Source organism: Chiloscyllium plagiosum, unplaced genomic scaffold (assembly GCF_037043375.1).
Source record: "Chiloscyllium plagiosum isolate Xiang-an unplaced genomic scaffold, Cpla_swu_hap1 HiC_scaffold_27, whole genome shotgun sequence".
In the NCBI taxonomy this organism is placed as follows: Eukaryota; Metazoa; Chordata; class Chondrichthyes; order Orectolobiformes; family Hemiscylliidae; genus Chiloscyllium; species Chiloscyllium plagiosum.
Window position 1 is genome coordinate 7,151,157 of NW_028270165.1, and position 22,507 is coordinate 7,173,663.

The 22,507-nt window shown below is 46.5% G+C and overlaps 3 protein-coding genes across 11 annotated transcripts in view; 1 reads left to right on the forward strand and 2 right to left on the reverse strand.

Moving 5' to 3' along the window:
• The window catches only part of LOC148142977 (uncharacterized), a 425,985-nt gene that overhangs the window by 328,844 nt on the left and 74,634 nt on the right, over positions 1-22,507 (forward strand). For 8 of the 9 annotated variants that reach the window (XM_087973942.1, XM_087973943.1, XM_087973944.1 and 5 more), the window contains exon 3: positions 7,494-9,350. The exons of the other annotated variant lie outside the window; for it this stretch is intronic. In XM_087973942.1, coding sequence (XP_087830068.1) covers positions 7,494-7,510 — 17 coding nt within the window. In that variant the 3' untranslated portion in view covers positions 7,511-9,350. Of the gene's footprint in view, positions 1-7,493; positions 9,351-22,507 lie in introns of those variants that run through there. 9 annotated transcript variants of the gene reach the window in all.
• The window catches only part of LOC148142982 (uncharacterized), a 146,389-nt gene that overhangs the window by 99,321 nt on the left and 24,561 nt on the right, over positions 1-22,507 (reverse strand). The window lies entirely within an intron of this gene.
• The window catches only part of LOC148142983 (uncharacterized), a 112,785-nt gene that overhangs the window by 46,207 nt on the left and 44,071 nt on the right, over positions 1-22,507 (reverse strand). The window lies entirely within an intron of this gene.

Below are 22,507 nucleotides of genomic sequence, written 5' to 3' on the forward strand. Positions count from 1 at the left end.
GACACTGTAATGTTTTTTCTATAAATTCTGTGCCTATTCTCCACAACCACCTGATGAAGGAGCAGCACTCCAAATGCTGGTTCTTCCAAATAAACCTGTTGGACGATAACCCGGGTTTGTATGATTTTTAATTTTGTCCAGTTTAGGGTGGATTGACCGTGCTAAAGTACCCATAGTGCCCAAAGAGGTGCAGGTTTGTGTGGATTGGCTGTGCTAAATTACAGTGTTCAGGGGTGTGCAGGTTATGGTGAATTGGCAAGGCTAAGTTACCCATAGTGAAGATCTTGACCTCTCTTAAGGGGCCTTTTGGTTGGAGATTGGTCAAAAGAATCAATTAAATGCAGTCTGTACAAAGCAAGGTTATCAGTTTAATAAGGCAGCTTGACGCAATTCTGTCCAGCAACACAGTGATTAAAGCTTCTGTGTTCCATGGCAATGTTGCGTGATTACATTAGAAAATTACACATTATTTATGTGTTTTTTTTAACAGACAGTACAGTCTTAATTACAAAAGACCAATCAAATGTAATAAGGTGACATGATTTACAGTAGGTTAATCCAATGATATTTCTTGGGAAAGGGGTCTTAAGTACGTGAATCATCATGCCATGGTAGCAGTTCAAGGTTAGTTCAAATGGTCAATTAATGTGTCAGTGTTCATTTTAAGAAAAGTCCATTGTCCTCTTATCTTTGGATTTTAGCTTAATTCTGCAAAACAGCAGGACAAGTTCAGAGTTCAATCATTATTCTCAGCCATTTTGTTGTATTATTTTAAATTGAAAAGCCATTTTGTGGTTAGTAAAAATCTACATATATTTGTTGCGTCTCACAATAACCTAAATTCAAATTTTAGATCCTCACCTGAAGCATCAGTGTCTGAGGGGTGACCTCATAGACGTTTGTAAGAGGCATGGATATGGTGAATACCCAAGGTCTTTTCCCCAGGGTAGGGGAGTCCTACCCTGTTTGAGGTGAGATGGGAATGATTTCAAAGGGATCTGAGGGGCAACTTCACGCAGAGAGTGGTACATGTATGGAATGAGCTGCCAGAGGGAGTGGTGGTGGCTGGTACAATTACAACATTTTAAAAAGCATCTGGATGGGAATATGAATAGGAAGGGTTCAGAGGGATATGGGCTACATGCAGACAAATGAGACTACATTAGTTTAGGAATCTGATTGGACGAATTGGACCAAGGGTCTGATTCTGTGCTGTATGACACTAACACTAATTGTCTTTGGAGAAAGCAGAAGTGTGGTTGTGAAGACGGGACTTTCGGAGCAGCTTTCAAAGATGTTTTGCCCTTACTGGGAGCAGATGTTGTTACAATGAAGTCTTTCATGTGTGAGACAACAACTGAGTGAGTGAGTACATCTGGGATTTTGGTGGAAAGTGGGAATTCATTGCACTGTGGGGATGAAGCCGTGTCCTATCCAGTCATTTCTGCTGGTGGGTAAGACCAGGCCTCAAGATTAGGGGGAGTAGATTTAGAACAGAGATGAGGAGGAGACAGTGAGGACTGCTGCTTTTCCTGGAGTGTAGTGAATCTAGGGAATTGTCTTCATTAAGTATATTCAAGACACAGTTGAATGGGTTTTTGCATGGTAGGGGAACTGAGGTTAGTTGGGGCAATGCAGGTAGGAGGAGCTGAGATGATGGATAGGTTGACCATGATCGCAATGAATAATGGAGCAGGCTAGAAGTGCCAAATGGCCAACTCCTGCTTTTATTTCTACGAAACTATTTCCCATAGCTAACCTACTTAATCTGCACATCACTGGGCACTATGGGTAATTAACATGATGAATTCATTCTAACCTGCACCTACCTGGACACCATGGGTAATTTAGCACAGCCAATCCAACTGAATCCGCACAACACGGAACACTGGGTAATTTAGCATGGTCAATCCACCCGAACCTGGACAAAGTTAAACATCACACAACACCAGGTTATAGCCCAACAGGTTTATTTGGAATTACTAGCTTTCAGAGCACTGGTGGTTGTGGAGTATAAGATCATAAGGCACAGTGTCCTGCCACTAAAATGATATATTGAACAAACCTGGATTGTTACCTCTCTCATCTTGTACAGTGGGTTGCAACTATTATTCGTATGCAAATTGTGATAACATAAGGTTTTATCACAAAAGGTGACATCTGGGCTCACTGGTTCGCACTGCTGCCTCACAGCCCCAGGACCTGGGTTCGATTCCAGCCTCTGGCGACAGTCTGGGTGGAGTTTGCACATTCTCCCCGTGTCTGCATGGGTTTTTTCTGGGTGCTCTGGTTTATTCCCACAATCCAAAAATGTGCAGGTTAGGTAAATTGGCCATGCTAAATTGCCTATTGTGTTACATGCATTAGTCAGAAGTAAATACGGGGAATGAATCCTGGTGGATTACTCTTCGGTGTGTCGGTGTGGACTTGTTGGGCCAAAGGGCCTATTTTGATACTGTAGGAAACTAATCTAATCTCGGCTCAAACAATGCATTAAAAGTATGAGGTCAGAGTTTGTCTATATCCCAATCTTGAATCAGACTAGTTCTGTTTCTAAAGTAGGAATTTATAAAATACAATATGTTCTGACTGCTTGCAGATTGTACATTTTTGAGCAATGTATCTGAAAATATAATTCTGCAATTGCAAATTCACCCCCAAGGACTTGTGTGTGCTTACATGCATGAGACAGCAAAAACGTCTATTTCCGTGCTGTATATCGGTCTATTTGATAACAGGTGCTTTATTTCTGTTGGTGTAAATATTGTTGTAAATCATAGCTATGTACTAACCGTTACATGTAAGGGAAAGAGAATTCCTCAAGTAGGGCACTATCAGAATCCTGGGAGACCCCTATTTCTGGTTTACTTCCTAATGAACAAACATTGAGCATCAGCACCTATTTATTTCTAATTTTTGTTTCATTTTTCTTGTTTGATTCCCTGGTATGATTACACTTTGTTTGGTTGGTTGTCAGGCTGGGAGATGGTGGGTTAGGTTGCGATTGACTGGATGTTTTATTGTTCTGGAAGATGTAAAGCGGGGAGGGGTCAAAACTTCAGCAGAAATCCCGCAGAGCCGAGAACAGACCAACATCATACTCTGTCGGAACAGGGAGATCAACAGAGGACAGAAATCAGGACCTGAAATCCGAGCTGACACCGACGACCCTGTGATCAGTGCTTTGATTAGCAGTGCCAACCCTCTGACTTTACCTAGCTTCCCATTTGACTACTCTCTTGATATTCAGGATCCAATCCTTGTCATCCTGAAGCCATGTCATAATTATTCTCTTCAATGTGTGCAGTCAATTCATTCACTTTTGTAACAATGCAGCACATGTGCAGATACCCTGTTTTTAGTTTCAATTTTTATGATCGTTGCAATCCAGTTTTGAATCCAAATACATTTACTCTCCTTGTCTCCAACGTTTCTCTGATGTTCATTTCCCATGTCACTACATTGCTCACTGGCCTTGATTGGGTCCCCCCCACCTTATCTCAGTCCCAACCCTCGGATTCAGCACTGCATTTTTGACCTGCAATCTTCTTCCTGACCTCTCTGCCCACACCCCCTCTCCGGCCTATCACCCTCACCTTAACCTCCTTCCACCTATCGCAGTCCCAACGCCCCTCCCTCAAGTCCCTCCTCCCTACCTTTTATCTTAGCCAGCTTGGCACACCTTCCTCATTCCTGAAGAAGGGCTTGTGCCCGAAACATCGATTCTCCTGTTCCTTGGATGCTGCCTGACCTGCTGCACTTTTCCAGCAACACATTTTTCAGCTTCCTTCGTCATTTCCGCCACCTCCAAACAGATCCCACCACCAAGGCTATATTTCCCTCCCCTCCCCTATCAGTATTCCGGAAAAACCACTCCCTCCGTGACTCCCTCGTCAGGTCCACACCAACCCAACCTCCACTACCGGCATCTTCCCCTGCAACTGCAAGAAATGCAAAATGTGCGCCCACACCACCCCCCTCACTTCCCTCCAAAGCCCCAAGGGATCCTTCCATATCTGTCACAAATTCACCTGCACCTCCACACACATCATTTATTGCAGCCGCTGCACCCGATGTGGCCTCCTCTACATTGGGGAGACTGGCCGCCTACTTGCAGAACGTTTCAGAGAACACCTCTGGGACACCCGCCCCAAAGCGGAACACTTTAATTCCCCCTCCCACTCCGCCAAGGACATGCAGGTCCTTGCCCGCCTCCATTGCCAGACCATGGCAACACGATGCCTGGAGGAAAAGCGCCTCATCTTCTGCCTTGGGATGAATGCAGATTTCTTCAGCTTCCTCATTTTCCCCCTCCCCCCCACCTTATCTCATTCCCAACCCTGGACTCAGCACCGCCTTCTTGACCTGCAATCTTCTTCCTGACCTCTCCACCCCCACCCCATCTCCAGCCTATCACCCTCACCTTAACCTCCTTCCACCTATCGCATTCCAAACGCCCCTCCCCCAAGTCCCTCCTCCCTACCTTTTATCTTAGCCTGCTTGCGCAGTCTCCTCATTCCTGAAGAAGGGCTTGTGCCCGAAATGTCAGTACTCCTGTTCCTTGGATGCTGCCTGACCTGCTGTACTTTTCCAGCAACACATTTTTCAGCTTTGATTGGGATTGGCCGTGCGAAATTACCCATAGTGCCCAGGGATGTGCAGGTTAGGTGTATTTGTCAGGGTAATGTAGAGCGGTAGGGGAATGGGTATGGGTGGGTTCCCCTTCAGAGAGCCGGTGAGGACTCGGGCTGAGTGGCCTGCTCCCACACTATGGGGATTCTCTGAAGCGAAGGGATGTTTGCAAACGGTGCAGGACAGCGCAGGCGCAGTGTGGGACAGCTGGCTGCTGCTTCACCACGCCCACCCGTTCCTTTTATGACGTCACAACGTGAAAGTGACAAACAGATTGAGTGAAAATCTCTCCGTCTGGGCAACTCTTCATCCTGAGGTGGGAGGGGCGGGGAAATCTGTTCACTTGTAGCAACGGGAGTGAATCCAAGGAGGGAGGAGACCCTGTCAACTCAGGTATGGGACTTAATTACCAGGTGAGATGGGGCAGAAGGGTAGAGATTGGGAAGATGGAGGGTTAGATATATTTTCTGTTTTCCTTTGCGAAATGCACCCAATTTCCACAAGTAACTGCAACAGGTATAAGTACAGCACATGCAGCTTCAAGCCGGCTGTGCATCCTCTGATATTCCTCTGCCTTGGTTCCAGCACATTTGGCTTCCTTTCCCATCCCCACTCCATTCCACATTTAAAAGGCGTCTTGATGGGTATATGAATAGGAAGTGTGGAGGGATATGGGCTAAGTGCTGCCAAACGGGACCAGATTGATTAAGGATATCTGATCGGCATGGATGAGTTGAACCGAAGGGACTAATCCTGTGCTGTATAGCTGGTAGACAATGGTCCTCAGAGTTCTGTTCCTATTAGGCTGGTGCTTAGCTCTGTTGCACATGGCCTTGGCGACAGCATCAGATTCTGAAATGAGAAAAGACCTAAAATATGTGCGAGGGAGGGGTTCTGTTCCGGGTCCATACATGGATATGGTGTAGTTACTTATGCCGCAAAAGGCCTGTTGTCCCCCAGCCAATAGAACGCAAGCCGTTGATGTACACAGGGAGGAGGTCTGAGGCTCCTTTGCCTTACGCAAGTGGGTGAGACAAGTCTCAATTAGGCAGGAGATGTTATGTGGAACATGAACAATTGCACACCCATAGCTGGTACCATTAAAGAAATTCTCATACGACAGTGGAGTTAAAAGGTGTCTGTAAACAGGTAGCAGGGGGGCTAATACAGTATTGGAAAGTGATACTGTATTTCTTTCAGAGAGTCGGCAGTAGGGAGTCTGACAAATAGATTGGGATCAGAGGACTGGGGATGGGTCAAGAAAGTCATCTACCGATAGAGAAGAGTAACGTACTACTGCCTCTGGGGTGAGCAGCGTTCTGTGGACCTGTATAAATAAGTTGTTTGTAGACTTAGGAGTTTCCCCAGCAGGCTTCCCTTTTCTCGAGCAGGCCTGTCCTGCAAAAAGGGATGGTGTTCCCAGGCATCCTTAAAATATTTACCATAATAACGAAATGGATCAGTTTTATCCTCACTCGGCTTGCGTCTGCAGGTAAAATCAAAAAGACAGGTTCGGTAACGACATGATTTCTACTGTCCAGATGGACCATCTGGTCTTTCTGATGTAAGAGTCCATTGTAATAATCAATCTTCATCACGTTCGACACGTCAAAGGCGTCTGGTCCGGTGCACTGGATGACATCTCCTCAGCACGGGTGGTGGATAATCTCTGATCATTCCTGGTCGCATCCATATTTAGTGGCTTTCTCCATCAGGATGTTGTATGTGATCAAACAGGTCAGTAGATATGCAATCTCCCACATGTCCCTCCTCTTATTACAGATACTTGAACTAAGAATAGCATTAGAACAACAGCAAAATTCAAAAACCCAAATGGACAGGGTCCACTCCTTTTCTTGGGATTCCAGTATTCTCTCCTCCTCTTCCCCCCTTTTGATTGGTGCGGCCAGTCAATTTACAATGGTGCAGGTGGACCCAAGCCGTGCGCCCAGCGACTTTGACCACCGTAGGGGTGGGAAGTAAAACCTGGAAGGAGCCATCCCATCTTAACGAGCACCAATGAACCAGGCTCTACCCGTGACAAGGCTGACAGGGAGGGAACATTGCCGTAGGCCGCACGTATAACGTTAGTTAGAGCAAGAACATAGCCAATCATTGCTTCGGTCATGTGGTGGAAGTGGACTGAGGAGGGAGCCGAATTGTTCCGAGGGGTACGGAGCGGGCAACTGCAGGGAATCTCAGCTGGAGACAGTCGTGTCTCACCTACAGACGTGGATCGCACCTGAAATAAGGCCACAGGGAGTAGCATAACTAATGCATCCACTAGAATACAGAAGGAGCTTGATACGATAAGGAAATGTTAACCACACTGTTGGCTCTCGATGCAGGTGCAGTGGCACTGAATCACAAGATAAAAGTGACCTCATCGTTATGACCTCAGTTATTTACCAGTTAATATCAGTGGATCAACTATCTGTCAATGAAGTGATATCGTGTATTGATTGGTAATTGTCTGAATATACAATGCGATCACGGCCCATGTTTTCCTTTAAGAAAAGTGTACAAGTGCCTCTGTATTAAGCCATGTGCGCAGTTCCTCTGAGGAATACAGAAATGTTTCCGGACACACTGTATCCAGCCATATGAAGAAATAAAGAGTGAAGTCTAAAACAGTCACACCGATGGTGAGGGTTCATTGATTGATCGCAGAACCGAGTGACCCCACCAGGGGTCTGATTTTCACTTGCAAACTCAGGTATGTGTCTTAATTACACAGTGAGGAGGGACAGAAGGATAAAAGATTGGGAAGGGGATGGGATAGATGTCTTTTCTGTTTTTACTTTATCTTTTCTTTTCTATCAGGGACTGACACTGATGACCTTTGTAATCTCTTTTCACAGAATATTTGAAGTTGTGAAGACGAAAGTATCAAAGTCAACAGATGGAAGGCTTAGGCCAGAAACATTGACTCTCCTGCTCCTCGAATGCAGCCTAACCTGCTGTGCTTTTCCAACGCCACACTTTCTGTCTCTAACTCTCCAGTGTCTGCAGTCCTCACGTTGACATCAAAGTCTGACAGTCACTCGATCCATCAGGACCACAACAATTTTTGACTATGGTTCTGTGCCAAGGAGCAAAGCTTTTTGGTTCCTGTTTGAGTACATTTTCAGCATCAGTGGGACTAGATGAGAGATTCTACCGTTGCAGTGCACTGAGTGTGGAGCCTGAAACAGGGATACGGCCTGGGAAGAGGAATTCACGGCAGGGAGGGGCTCTACACGTGTTTGTGTGTAACTGAAGCTTCGGCCATGGAGAAACCCAAGGACTCCCGCCCCGTGGAGAAACCATGGAAGTGTGGCGACTGTGGGAAAAGCTTCCGTTTCCCGCCTGTCCTGGATACTGATCGGCACAGTCACACCGGGGAGAGGCTGTTCCCCTGCACAGAGTGCAGGAAGAGCTTTACCCGGGCCTGCAACCTACTGACCACCAGCAGGTCACACGGGGGAGAGGCCCTTCCCTTCAGCTATTCCACCACCCTGCTGAAGCATCAGCGGGTCCACACAGGGGAGAGGCCCTTCAGCTGCACTGAGTGCGGGAAGGGATTTACCTGGGCCTCCACTCTGCTGACCCACCGACGGATCCACACCGGGGAGAGGCCATTCACTTGCCCAGTCTGCTAGAAGGCCTTCAGTGCTACCTCTACCCTGCTAAAGGGGAGAGACCCTTCAGCTGCCCTGAGTGCAGGAAGGCCTTCAGCGATTCCTCTGCAACATCAGCGGGTCCATACAGGGGAGAGGCTGTTCGCTTGCTCAGTGTGGGAAGGGGTTCAGTCAGCTGAGCCACCTGTGGAGGCATGAGCAGCTCCACGAGAGGGACAGGCCCTTCGGGAAGGGGTTCACCTGCTCGGTAAAGCTGCTGACCCACTGGTGGGGGTAGTGGCCATTCACCCGCTTTCAGTTCAGGAAGGGCTTCACACACTGCACCCAACTGTAGAGGCACCAGTGTGTTCATGTAGGGTCAGGGGTTGTGCAGGTTAGGGTGGATTGACCCATAGTGCCCAGGGATGTGCAGGTTAGGTGTATTAGTCAGGGGGGGTAAATGTAGAGCACTAGGGGTGGGGGAATAGGTGTGGGTGGGTTACCCTTTGGAGAGTTGGCGTGGACTCGTTAGGCCGAATGGCCTCGCTGAAGGGAAAGGATTTTTGGAAACTGTACAGGGCAGCACTGGCGCAGTGCGTGCAAGCGGCCGTCCGGAGTAAGCGCAGTGCGGCAGCATGTTTTTGGGCCTCACTCCATTGATAATATCACAAGGCGGAAGTGTCCCTGTCAGGTTTGAGTGGAACTCCCTCCCTCTGGGCAGCTCTTCCTCCTGGGAGGGGGAGGGAGAGGGAGGAGAGGGCGAAATCAATTTTTGTTTAAGGTGGACGTGTGGGGCGAGTCCAGAATCAGATGGCAGACGTTTCAGGTGAGAGGGGAAAGATATACCAAGGGGCAACCTTTTCATACAATGAAGAAAAGCTCTGCCTTTAAATTACATTCTTGAGATTTGATATTTAACAGAAGTTCTGGGATAACATTCCAAGGAACAGAAACCCATTCTAAAAGATTTAATCTAAAATTGTTTCGTGTATGACATCTCCATGACACTGGACTCGTTTGCCTATACATTTTGTGATCGTGATCTTATTCGCCACAACCACTGCTGAAGGAGCAGTACTCTGAACATGAATGCATCCAAATAAACCTGTTGGACGATAACCTGGTGTTGGGTGGACTGGATTTGCTAAATTATCCATAGTGTTCAGGGACGTGCAGGTTAAGGTGGATTCGCCATGGGAAATACAGGGTAGGGGGTGGGTATGGGTGGGGTGGACTCAATGGGCCCAATGGACTGCGTCCACATTGTCTATAACTTACCCCCACAACGGAGCATTTTATCTGCGTGTGCCCCGTTAAGCCCCTTTCAAAATGTTACTGGTTTCAATAAGATCACTTCTGGTTCTTAGAGTCATAGAGGCATACAGCTCAGAAACAGACCCTTCAGTCCAACTGGTCCATGTCGACCAGGATTCCCAAACTAAACCAGTCCCACTTGCCTGCATTTGGCCCATATCCCTCTAAATGTTTCTATTCATGAACCCATCCAAATGTCTTTTAAACATTGTAACTGTATCTGCATCTCCCACTTCCTCAGCAAGTTCATTCCCCAAACAAACCACCCTCTGAGTCACTGCCCCTCAGGCTCCCTTTAAATCTCTTTGCTCTCGCCTTAAAGAAATTGCCATTCGTTTTGAGTTCCCCTACGTAAAGGAAGAGCCCTTTGCTATTCAGCTTCCCTCCTCCCCTCATGATTTTATAAATCTCAGTAAGGTCACCCCTCAATCTCCTACGCCCCAGTGAAAAACGTTCCAGCCTCTCCTTCTATCTCAAACCCTCCAGTCCTGGTAACATCCTGGTAAATCTTGTCCAAATGCCCTTTAATAATAATCTTCTTACAACAGGGCAACCAGAAATGTACTCAGTACTCAAAGTGGCCTCATCAACATCCTGGACAATCTCAACATGATGTCCCAACTCCGATCCATGACAGTGTGAACAATGAAGGCAAGCATGCGAAACACCTCTTAACCACCCTGTCTACCAATGATGCAACTTTCAAAGAATTATGTCCCTGAAAACCCCATGTCTCTCTGTCTTACAACACGACCCTGGGCCTTACCATTTACTGTACAAGTCCTGCCCTTGCTTCTTTTAGCAAAATGCAATCCCTCGATTTGATCCATACCTCTCTCGTACACATGGTCTCTTTCAGACACACACACACTTACACACACCCTCTCTCTCATTCATGCGCGCACACATGTCAATGGGGTGAATTTGTATTGGCAGAACTATATTTACAGATACATTCAATTTTGCTCAAAAAGTGCACAATCTGCAGGCAGTCAATCCATGTAATATTTTATGAATTCCTACTTTGGAAATAGAATCAGTTTGATTCATTGGGGGGGTCATTATAGGTGATCATTATGGGGGACTGTAACTTGCCCAACATTAACTGGAAATGCTTTCACTCTGGTACGTCGTATGGATCAGTTTTGTCCAGTGTGTGCAGGAGGGTTTTCTGGCACAGTATGTCGAAGGGCTGACAAGAAGGAAGGCCACACTGGATCTGGTACTTGGTAATGAACCAGGCCAGGTGTTTGATTTAATGGTAGGTGAGCACTTTAGAGAGAGTGACCATAATTCAGTTAGGTTTCATTTAGCGATGGAAAGGGATAGGAACGTGCCGCAGGGCAAGAATTATTGATGGGGCAAGGGCAATTCTAATGCAATGAGGCAAGACTTAGGATGCATAGAATGAGGTAGCAAAATGCAGGGGATGGGGACAATTGAAATGTGGAGCTGGTTTAAGAAACAGATATTGTGTGTCCTTGGTTGGTATGTCCCTGTCAGACAGGGAGGAAGTGATAAGGTAAGGGAACCATGGTTTTCTACAGAAATTGCATCTCTTGTTAAGCAGGAGGAGACTTTTGTGACAATGAGATGAGACGGTTCAGATGAGGCCATGGAGAGCTACAGATTAGTTAGGAAGGATTTAAAGAGAGAGTTAAGAGCAAACAGAGGACATGAGCAGTCTTTCGCAGGTAGAATAAAGGAGAACCCTAAAGCTTTCTATAGGTATATGAGGAATAAAAGGATGACTAAGGTAGGAATAGAGCCAAAGACAGAATTGGGAAGTTGTGTGTGGGCCCTGTGGAGATCCAAGAGGTGTTAATGAATATTTCTCATCGGTCTTCACTCAGGAAAAGGAGACTATTGTAGGGGAGAAGAATGAGATACGAGATATTAGACTAGAAAGGATCAAAGTTAGTAAGGAGGAGGTGCTATCAATTCTAGAAGGAGTGAAAGTAGACAAGTCCCCTGGGCCGGATGGGATTTATCTGAGGATTCTCTGGGAAGCTAGGGAGGATATGGTGGAGCCTTTGGCTTTGATCTTTGAGTCATCATTGTCTACAGGTTTAGTACCAGAGGAGTGGAGGGGTGCAAATGTTATGCCCTTGTTCAAGAAGGGCAGTAGAGATGACCCAGGTAATTATAGACCAGTGACCCTACGTCTGTTGTAGGGAAGCTTTTGAAAAGGAGTATAAGAGATCGGATTTATAATCATCTAACAAGTAACAAGTTGATTTCAGATAGTCAACATGTTTTATCAAGGGCAGGGCATCTCTCACAAACCCCATTGAGTTTTTTGAGAAGGTGACCAAGCATGTGGATGAGATTATGGCAGTTGACGTGGTGTACATGGACCTTAGTAAAGCCTTTGATAGGGTTCCACATTGTAGGTGTTGGAGAAAATGCAGAGGCATGGGACTGGGGGTGATTTAGCAGTTTGGATCAGAAACTGGCTTGCTGAAAGAAGACTGAGTGGTGATTTATGGAGAATAATCAGCCTGGAGTCCAGTTACTAGTGGTGTGCCACAAAGATCTGTTTTATGACCACTGCTATTTGTCATTTTTATAGATGACTTGGACGTAGACATAGGTGGATGGGTAAGTTTGCAGTTGACACTAAAGTTGGTAGTTCCAAATAAACCAGTTGGACTATAACCTGGTGTTGTGTGATTTTTAACTTTATCAACCTCAGTACAATACCAGCACCTCCACATAGTTTCTCATGAACACAGCCCACACCTCCCAGAACTGCCAGTAAACTTTACAATGCTGATGAAATGACACAGTACCTGCAGTCGTGAAAAATTTACAATTTCTAACGATACTAGCTCCTCATTCACTGCTCCATCTGATACACAACATTGGAAACTTAGTGCAGAAGACTGAAAGAAATGAGCAGCTTTAAAAAAAAAACCTCTTGAAGCTCAAAGCCTTCAATGAGAGCCTGAGCCCAGGGTAAGTTCAGGTAACCTTTATTGTGACCCAACCTTGTTACAACTTCAGATCCCCCCAGCAAACAAGTGTACAAAAAGTAGCTTTTCTAAAAAACAGCTCAAGGTCAAAGCCCACACACTCCCATCCCCCTGCCTTTCTTTACTATTGGTCAGCACTGAGTTGTCCCTTTGTAATTGGATCCTTGGTAAAGCCTGAACCCATAGGAAGTATTGCCTCACTCAGCAATTTCAACCTATACCCTGTCTCCAACTAAGTTTTTCATGGCTGTGGGGCTGGAGTCATGTGCAGGTCAGACCGGATAAAGGATGCAGCTGGGACGACTGAGTGAATCTTTTCCCTAAAAAGGAAGTGAGTGAATCACATAGGAATTTCTCCACCCCCACTCCCCAAAAATGGTTTCATCGTTAGATTCTGAACTCCAGATTTCTGACTGATTTCCAATTCCACCATCTGCCGCGGTGAAATTCAAACCTGGGAGTCCCCGGAACTGGGTTGATAGTCCAGTCAATAATGGCACTCGGCCGTCGCTCCTTCAAACCTCCTGCGATGGCTCTGCAGGTGGAAGGAGTGGTTAAAGCCCTTCCCGCACTGAACCTGTCAGTACCTCAGCAGGGCAGAGGAATAACTGAAGGCCTTCCCTCACTCGGGGCAGCTGAAGGGCCTTTCGCCTGTGTGGATCCACCGGTGGATCATCAGGGCGGAGGAATTACTGAAGGCCTTCCCGCACTCGGGGCAGCTGAAGGGTGTTACGCCTGTGTTGATCCACCGGTGGATCAGCAGGGCGGAGGAATTACTGAAGGCCTTCCCGCACTCGGGGCAGCTGGAGGTCCTCTCGCCCGTGTGGATGTGCCAGTGGGTCAGCAGGTGGGAGGCCTGGGTAAAGGTCTTCCTGCACTCTGGGCAGTGGAGGGCCTCTCCCTGGTGTGACTGCCAATGAGTCTCAAGGTCAGACGGGGCATAAAAGCCTTTCCCACAGTCGCCATACTTCCATGGTTTCTCCATGGGGCAGAATTCCTCCGGTTTCTCCATGGCCAAACCTTTAGCTGCAGACAAACACATATAGAGTCCCTCCCTGCTATGAATTCCTCTTTCCAGGCCGTATAGCTGTTTCAGGCTCCACGCTCAGTAGGCTGCAAAGGCGGGTCTCTCATCCAATCCCACTGATGCTGAAAACGCACTCAAATAGGAACCAAAAAGCTTTGCTCCTTCTCACAGAATCACAGTCAAAAATCGTGCTGGTCCCGATGGATTGAGTGACTGTCAGACATTGACGTCAAAGTGAGGACAGCGGTTACTGGATAGTCAGTGTAGGAAAGTCCGGCGCTGGAAAAGCACAGAAGGTCAGGCAGCATCCGAGGAGCAGGAGATCGATCTGTTAATTTTGAAACTTCCATCTTCAGATCTTCAAATAATCAGTAAAAAGAGTCATCACTGTCAGTACATGGTAGGAATTCAGAACAAGCAATTCTACTTTCTGTGGAATATTCTTTTCTTTTGTTATTTCACAAAATTGAAGCACCATCCCAGCCTCTCTCCCCCTCTGTTCTTACTTCACTCTAACTAATTCTCCTGAAGGTGCTGATTCAGGATCTTACAAGGGCAGAAAAGCAAAAACATCTCTCTACATCTTGGATACCTCCACCTGAAAGTTAATATCTTTCACAACATTGGGATACTGCTGAGTGAGCAGGTCTGATTTTTGGAAGCAAAAAAAAACAATGAGTTTGCAATAACCCCTTCTCTTCAGACAATCCCCACAGTATGGAAGAGGCCACTCAGCCCAACACGTCCACACTGACCCTCCAAAGCCACACCCATTTCACTACCCCTATTGCTCCACATTTACCCCTGACTAATGCATCTAACCTGCACATCCCTGGGCACTGTGGGTAATTTAGCATGGCCAATCCACCCCACACAACACCAGGTTAGAGTCAGAGGTTTATTTGGAAGGACCAGCGTTCGGAGCACTACTTCATCAGGTGGTTGTGGAGAATAAGATCATAAGGCACAGAATTTCTACAAAAATATCAGTGTCCTGCCACAGAAACGATATTTTGAACAAACTTGGATTGTTAAGTGTTGTATCTTTCAGAATGGGTTGCAATTATCATTAATGTGTAATCTGAGAAATTCTTGTTGGTTACCTTCTCAAGATAACTAGGTTTTATAGCAAAAGGTGACATCTCAGCTCAAGATAATGCATAAAAGTGAGGTCAGAGTCTGTCTGTGTCCAAATCTTGAGTCAGACTGGTTCTATTTCCAAAGTGGAATTTACAAAATATTACATGGATTGATTGCCTGCACTTTTTGACCAAAATAGAATGTATCTGCAAATATAATTCTGCAAATTCAAATTCACCCCCATTGACGTATACGTGTGTATGTGCATGAGAGAGAAAAAAGTCTATTTCTGTGCTGTATATTAAAAAAAAGTGAGGGTAAACAGCACAAGGATTAAACAAACAGTGAGGGTAAACAGCACAAGCGCCAATAAAAGCAGATGGAAAGTGAGTGTAAAATGTCACTATGACAGGACAGGCCCCACATTCCTTCCCCTCCGTCCCCCACCCCCCAACCTGCCTCACCTTTCACCACCCGGGCCCAGTACCTTCCAGGTGGCCCCATAGAGCAGCGGTCCTGTGACAACCCCGCTGTCAGATGAAGAACTGGACTATGCGGACCCGACCCGAAGACACCAGAGCGGGGAAATGGCTTCAGCGTGGAGCCGGACAGCTACCTCAGCCCTGGGAGGGTCCAGCAGTTTGCTGTCACCACGGGGATGCACACAGCTACCCCAGAGGGGCAGGACCAGCAGCAAATGGACAGTGTCAACCTTGTAAACTGTTAAAATGGGGTTAAAAATTGCCAGCATCAATGTACGTAGTATCAAATTGGCTACGCGATGTGTTTCTATGATGGCCTTCCTGGCCAACGTTAAAGCCGACGTCCTGTTTCTGCAGGAGTGTTGGATACCGCACCTCAGCAGCTACAGGAGATGGTCGAGCTTATGGGCCCATGGGCCGTCAGTTTGGTCGGGAGGCAATGATAGCCGCGCCTCCGGGGTTAAGGAGGCGGTGGGCGAGCGCCTCCTCGTCGCCGACATCATGTACAGGAATGCTCCCCTGAGACTGATTAATGTGTATGCCCCAGTGGGTAAGAGTGAACGGTTGGCCGTCCTGCAGCAGCTTCCACTGTTACTGGCTACGTCCAGGCCGGTCATTGTGGCCGGAGACTTCAACTGTATCATTGATGCAGATGGACGATCCGGCGGGGGGGACAGTAAACTGGACACCACATCCAGAGCCCTGACGGACACGATAAAAGATGCCAAGCTGCACGACGTCTTCAGCACCCCTGCAGATGGAGCGCAGCGTAGATACACCTGGTCACGGGCAGACGGGTCTATCCGCTCAAGGATAGATTACCTGTTTGTGTCCCGAATGTTCTCGGTCAGATCCACCGACGTCAAGCCGGTGTTCTTCTCTGACTGTCACCTACAGGACGAGCACCGGGCTGGTAAGGGAACGTGGAAGCTGAACACAAAGCTGTTGACCCCGGGAAACATTGAGGAGCTCAAGAGGGACTACGCAGGTTGGAGAATCGTGAAGCCCCTCTTTGAGTCCCCAGCAGACTGGTGGGAAACAGTAAAAGGGAACATCAAGAGGTTCTTCATCCTCAAAGGTGTTCAGGAGGCGAGAGAGAGGCGGAGAAAACTGTCCCAGCTCCAGGAAAGTATGCAGAATCTGCTCCTGCTGCAGACGATGGGGGTGGATGTCATGGAGGACCTCAAGGAGGTGAAGGGCCAGCAAGCCTCGCTCTTTGCTTCGGAGGCCTCCAAGATAATCTTCCGGTCCAGGGTCCGCTCGGTGGAGCAGGACGAGACGTGCTCACGTTTCTTCTTCCAGAAGGTGCACAAAGAGAGCTCCGTGCTCAGCAGCCTGAAGGAAGAAGATGGCTCGATAACGTCATCTCAGGCTGACGTCATGAGGATCAGTAAATCCTTCTATGCCAGTCTGTATGACGCAAAGCTGACTGACAGCACGGCCTCCCAGTCGTTCCTGTCCACGATCACGGAGGTCTTAGACGACAGAACACGGGAGAGGCTGGACCAGCCGCTATCTCTGGACGAGCTGACCAACGCCCTCGAGTCCTTCGAAAAGAATAAATCTCCCGGAAGCGACGGCTTACCGGTCGAGCTCTATTCCGCTCTGTGGAATTTGATTGGCCAGGACCTGCTGGAGGTGTATGTCAGTATGCTTCGGGCAGGTACCATGAGTGAATCCATGAGGAAAGGCATTATCACCCTCATCTACAAGCGGAAGGGACCTCCCACACCGAACTCAAAAATTGGAGACCAATCTCACTGTTGAATGCGGATTACAAAATTCTGTCAAAGGTAATCGCCAACCGGGTCAGGTCTGCTCTGGGGTCGGTGATTCACCCTGACCAAACCTGTGCTGTGCCGGGCAGGAAGATCGCTGAGAGTCTCACACTCCTCAGGGATACGATCGCCTACGTGCAGGACAGAGGGTTGGACACCTGCCTGATCAGCCTGGACCAGGAGAAAGCCTTTGACAGGATATCACACAGGTATATGAGAAATGTTCTCTCCAAAATGGGCTTTGGGGAGGGAATCTGCAATTGGATCAGACTGCTCTACACCAACATTGTCAGTGCAGTCTCAATCAATGGGTGGGAATCAGATAGCTTCCCAGTCAGATCTGGAGTCAGGCAGGGCTGCCCTCTCTCTCCTGCTTTCTTTGTGTGCTGCATAGAGCCATTTGCCGAGTCCATCAGGAAGGATGCGAGCCTGAGAGGGGTGACTATTCCTGGCAGCGGGGGCCTGCAGGTTAAGGCCTCCCTGTACGTGGATGACGTCGCCGTTTTCTGCTCGGATCCGCTGTCCGTGCACAGACTCATGTGCATATGTGACCAGTTCGAATGGGTCTCGGGGGCCAAGTAAACCGATGCAAGAGTGAGGCCATGATCTTTGGGAACTGGGCCGACCAATCCTCGATCCCCTTCACCGTCAGGACCGACCACCTGAAGGTGCTGGGTATTTGGTTCGGGGGGGCTAGGGCGCGCGCCAAGTCTTGGGAGGAGCGTATCAGCAAAGTGAGGCAGAAACTGGGCAGATGGACGCTACGGTCGCTCTCCATCGCGGGAAAAAACCTGGTCATCAGGTGTGAGGCACTATCATTGCTATTATAAGTGGCACAGGTCTGGCCTATTCCCAGAACCTGTGCCGCTGCAGGCACCCGGGCCATCTTCCAGTTCATATGGAAGTCAAAGATGGACCGGGTCCGAAGGGACTTGCTGTACAAAGATCTGGGCAACGGGGGAAAAAATACACCCAATGCCACCCTCACCCTGATGGCCACCTGTGTGTGTGGCTGCATCAAGCTGTGCGTGGATCCCCGGTACGCAAACACCAAGTGTCACTACGTACTGAGGTTCTACCTGTCCCGGTGTTGCGAAGTATGGGCCTGGCCTCGCTGCCGCGGAACGCTCCGAGTAGTTGGACCGTTCCATATCACCTGTCCTTCGTGGAGAAGTTTATGAAGAAAAACACCTTTGACCACAAGTCCATCAGGAAGTGGTCAGCACATAGTGTCCTTGAGACCCTTCAGGAAAAGGAGAGGGCGGATCCTATCGAGCGGTTCCCTGAGCAGACTGTCAAAGCCATTTGGCAGAATGCCTCATCACCAGAACTTTCCAACAAGCACCAAGACATGGCTTGGCTGGTGGTGAGAAGGGCTCTGCCTGTGAGATCCTTTATGCACGCCCAGACTCTCAACCATACCGCACACTGCCCTCGAAGCGGCTGCGGGGGGGACGAGACTGTCACACACCTCCTTCTGGAATGTGCCTATGCAGAGGAAGTCTGGAGAGGAATGCAGTGGTGTTTGTCGATGTTCGTCCCAAGCAGCGCGGTGACGCGGGACTCCGTGCTCTACGGCCTGTTCCCCGGGACGCACACCAAGACAAACATCAACTGTGCCTGGAGGATCATCAACTCGGTGAAGGACGCTCTCTGGGCGGTCCGAAACCTGCTGATCTTCCAGCTGAAGGAGTTGACGCAGACTGAGTGTTGCAGACTGGCACATTCCAACGTCCATGCAGTCATTTGGGCTCTGCTGACACCTCAGCTAATTATATGGGCATATGATTGAAAAATGTACAGACCTGTATATAAAAATGATAAATTGTGATCTCTATATGTACATGTTTACATATGTATGGCATGACCAACTGTACAGACCATCAAATTATTTTATGAATAAAGTATATTTATGAAATTAAAAAAAAGGTGGCCCCATAGTTGACACAGGCTCCCCCGGCCAAATAATTGCTGCACAACTGTTGTCAATATTGATACCCAGGAAAGCTATTTTGTTTATTTTGTTTAATATATTTCCTTTCTAAAGATCTTATCCAAGTTATAAAATGATTGTATTTTCATTTGAAATAAAGTTTGCAGTGTCTTATTAAATAGTTGAAAGTAACTTTGTACTTAATTGCTCCGTTTGGGATTAAACATTGTGACATTGGGATTAAACATTAAACAGTGACAATAGCCAAGCTTTAGAAAATCCATCACTGAGCCCCACGACCAGTAGAACTCCACCACCCAGGCGGCCGACGAGTTCCCAAGCAGGCCCTTAACCCCATCCGCCTCCAGAATGCTCACCGGCTCCTGCCTGCTGTACAGCCGGCCGGTGGGGCCGTGACACAGCAGCTGCGCCAGGAAGGCGGCGGTGCCCAGCGACGGGTGTCTGCCCCGGGCCGCACGGCGCCATTTTCCTAACGGCCGCCCTCCCGCCGCTTCCCCGCTCGAGCGACTTCTCCTCCCAACCGCCTTCGCCCCCGCGTGACGTCTGCACGGGGGGGGATGGGCGGGGCCGGGGGAGCCTCACCGTCACCAAGCAACAGCCACCTCGCGCTGCAACTGCTCATTCACAAAAACAAACTCTCCTGTCTCGCTCTGCAGCTGCAGGGGGGACACTGCCACGTTTCCAGGAGCCCTGTCGACATTGGGAAAGCTCACGGCTCAATTTAAACAGATATTCCGACATCTAACGGAACGGCGTCACATATAAAGTGGGCAATCTGCATTTTAAAGGGACGTGAACATTTTAACGGGCTATTTCTGCAAATAAAGAGGGTTAAATGGACAAGATTACCATTCAAAGGGATGGGGGCACATTCAAAGGGATATCTTACTATGTGAAGTGACGCAGTTATATCTAAATGAATCTACATTTCGAAGAGATGTTGCCTATTTGTAAGCAGATGTATATTTACCACTTTAGATATGAGTATGTCCCTTTAAGAGACATAATCATATCTAAAGTGGTAAATATACATTGCGCTTAGAGGAGCAGAACACATTTAAAGGGCTGAGCTACAAGTAACGGGGCATTTTTATATTTAAAACGATACATTGAAATCTAAAGAGACTTGGACATAATTAATGGTATATGGTAATATTTACAAAGCATGACCATATTGGAAATAGTGCAGCCACTTTGAAAAAGGGGTTTGGGGTGGCCGTGAGATGGTTAATTTTTAAGGAAATAAGCAATTTATTACGATTTGAAGTGATCTTGAAGGGGTAATGTAACCAGTAAATGGCAAAGGTAATTGCAAAATTCTTGAAAAGAAAACGATTCCAGATATATGCGGATGCAGGGAAATAATTCAACAAAAGAGCCATTATTAATTTGATGGACCAAACAATCTCCTTTTGAGAGATATAAATGGGAGCATCAATATTGAAGAAGAAATTCCTATTTTTGTCCTCCCCCCAAAAGTCTCTGTCTTGTCAGAGTACGGTGCAAGCCAGTACAATTTGTTATGCCACAGTAGACCTTGCAACTCAACCTCACCGAATATTCATATCTGTGTTCTTAGCAGTCAAATACTGGCTCTGCCAGTGATGCTCACATTCCACGAACAAATAAAACAGATTATGGTGCTGCTATCACTGCATGTGCCAGAATTAAAAGGATCAGAACAATTCTGAACTCACACTACACACAGTTTGTGTACAATGCCATTATTTCTACTTCGTCTGTACCAAATTAAGAGCAGCCAGTTTACATTTCATTGGCAATTCTGCATGTTGACTTTCTATCATCACAATCTCTTTGACGTTCTTGTATGTGCCTAAATTAATCTTCAGATTATTCAATTGTGAAACAATGTTACTAGACTAAAAATTCACAACTTCACCAACTGCCAAACATTTTTTTAGGCTATTTGGGCAGTAGCACTGACAAATGAAACATCAAAGAAATACAAAGGTATGAAGAGGGTTACATACATTTAACCAAATACAATGGCAGTGCAGAGAATTTCAGAAAAAGTGCAATAAATATTCACTTTTTACCCCTTGTTCAACTCATTCAAGAATTTCAAATTGAATTTGTGGTAATTCAAGAGCAAATGGCAACATTCGTTTGATAATAGATTCACCATAAATTGTGAAAGATCACTTTTATCAAAGTCACAATGTTTAATCCCAAACGGAGCAATTAAGTACAAAGTTACTTTCAACTATTTAAGAAGACACTGCAAACTTTATTTCAAATGAAAATACAATCATTTTATAATTTGGATAAGATCTTTAGAAAGGAAATATATTAAACAAAATAAACAAAATAGCTTTCCTGGGTATCAATATTGACAACAGTTGTGCAGCAATTATTTGGCAATTGACCAACTAATTGAAATAATTTCAGAATAAATGAGCTGTTTCATTATTATACACTGAGATATTTTAATACCAATCACATGAAAAGAAAATGGTTGCCTTAAAGAGCCAGGTAAAGTTAAATAAAATAGAAAAGCATCTTACAGAATTCACTTCAAATCATCTCTGGTGAATCACAAAAAGATGATGCTCAATAAACCAAATGATGGACAATCACTGGTAATGATGGAAAAACACTATAAAGAAGGTAGATATCTCAATTATACCTTAAAAGAATATCTACTCTGCCTTGGACAAGAACAACTGAAAGTTTTTTTTTGTCTGATTGAAATCTACAATAGCCAAGCTTTAGAAAATCCATCACTGAGCCCGATCTTGAATAAACGTTTTTTTCCCCAGGAAATCCTTTTCAACTTTCGGGCTTCTCCAGCTACAATTAGCATGAAGGAAAGGTGAAGCTCAGTGGGGAAAGGCTGAGTAATAGCACATCTAGGCTCTCACCTAAGTATTCTCCGAAGAAAAACATACATCTGGATGGAGACATGAACAGGAAGTATTCAGAGGGATATGGGCCAAATGCTGGCAAATGGGTTACTAGATTAATTTAGCATATCTGGCTGGCCTGGACTGAAGGGTTTGTTTCTGTGTGCTCATTACAGATACCCCTCTTCTGGGATCCCCATATAAGCTGTTATTTTCATAAAATAATCTGACAATTGTTGACTTCCATCAACCTCCCGAGAAATTTCCTCTCTCTGCAAAGTGGTGTTCACGTTGGCAAGTTCAATCCTCCTCCAGTCCTCAGGAACACACTCTATAATGCACAACGTTCTCAATACCTGTTTAACGTTCAGTGGGAAACTACTTTCAGTCCAACAGTTAGACAGAATTCCTCCGAAATGTTTTTGGCAAATGCACTGCTCCCACAAGAGCTTGTGGGCCCACAGTTCAAATGCTTTTAACAGCCTTTTTTTTTAAAAAAATTTCCCCACCTTCCCAGGATACAGAATTTCTCCCACCAGAAACTGTTTGCCCTGAAAAAAATCCAGCAGGAAGATGATTATGGAGCTATCAATAAAAATGCCTCATATGGTTCACCCAAGGTTAGAAATGGAAGAACATCTCTCTTCAAAGTTACTGTTCCATTTGCCCTTTCAAAATTCCTCGAATTTAAGGTGTTCCATTGTAGCATTTAATTATGATCCATTAAAAGCAGTATCCAGTCTCATCTGAGTGCGGAACCAACTCAACTGACTGAACAAGCGAAATAACTTTTCTGTCTGCT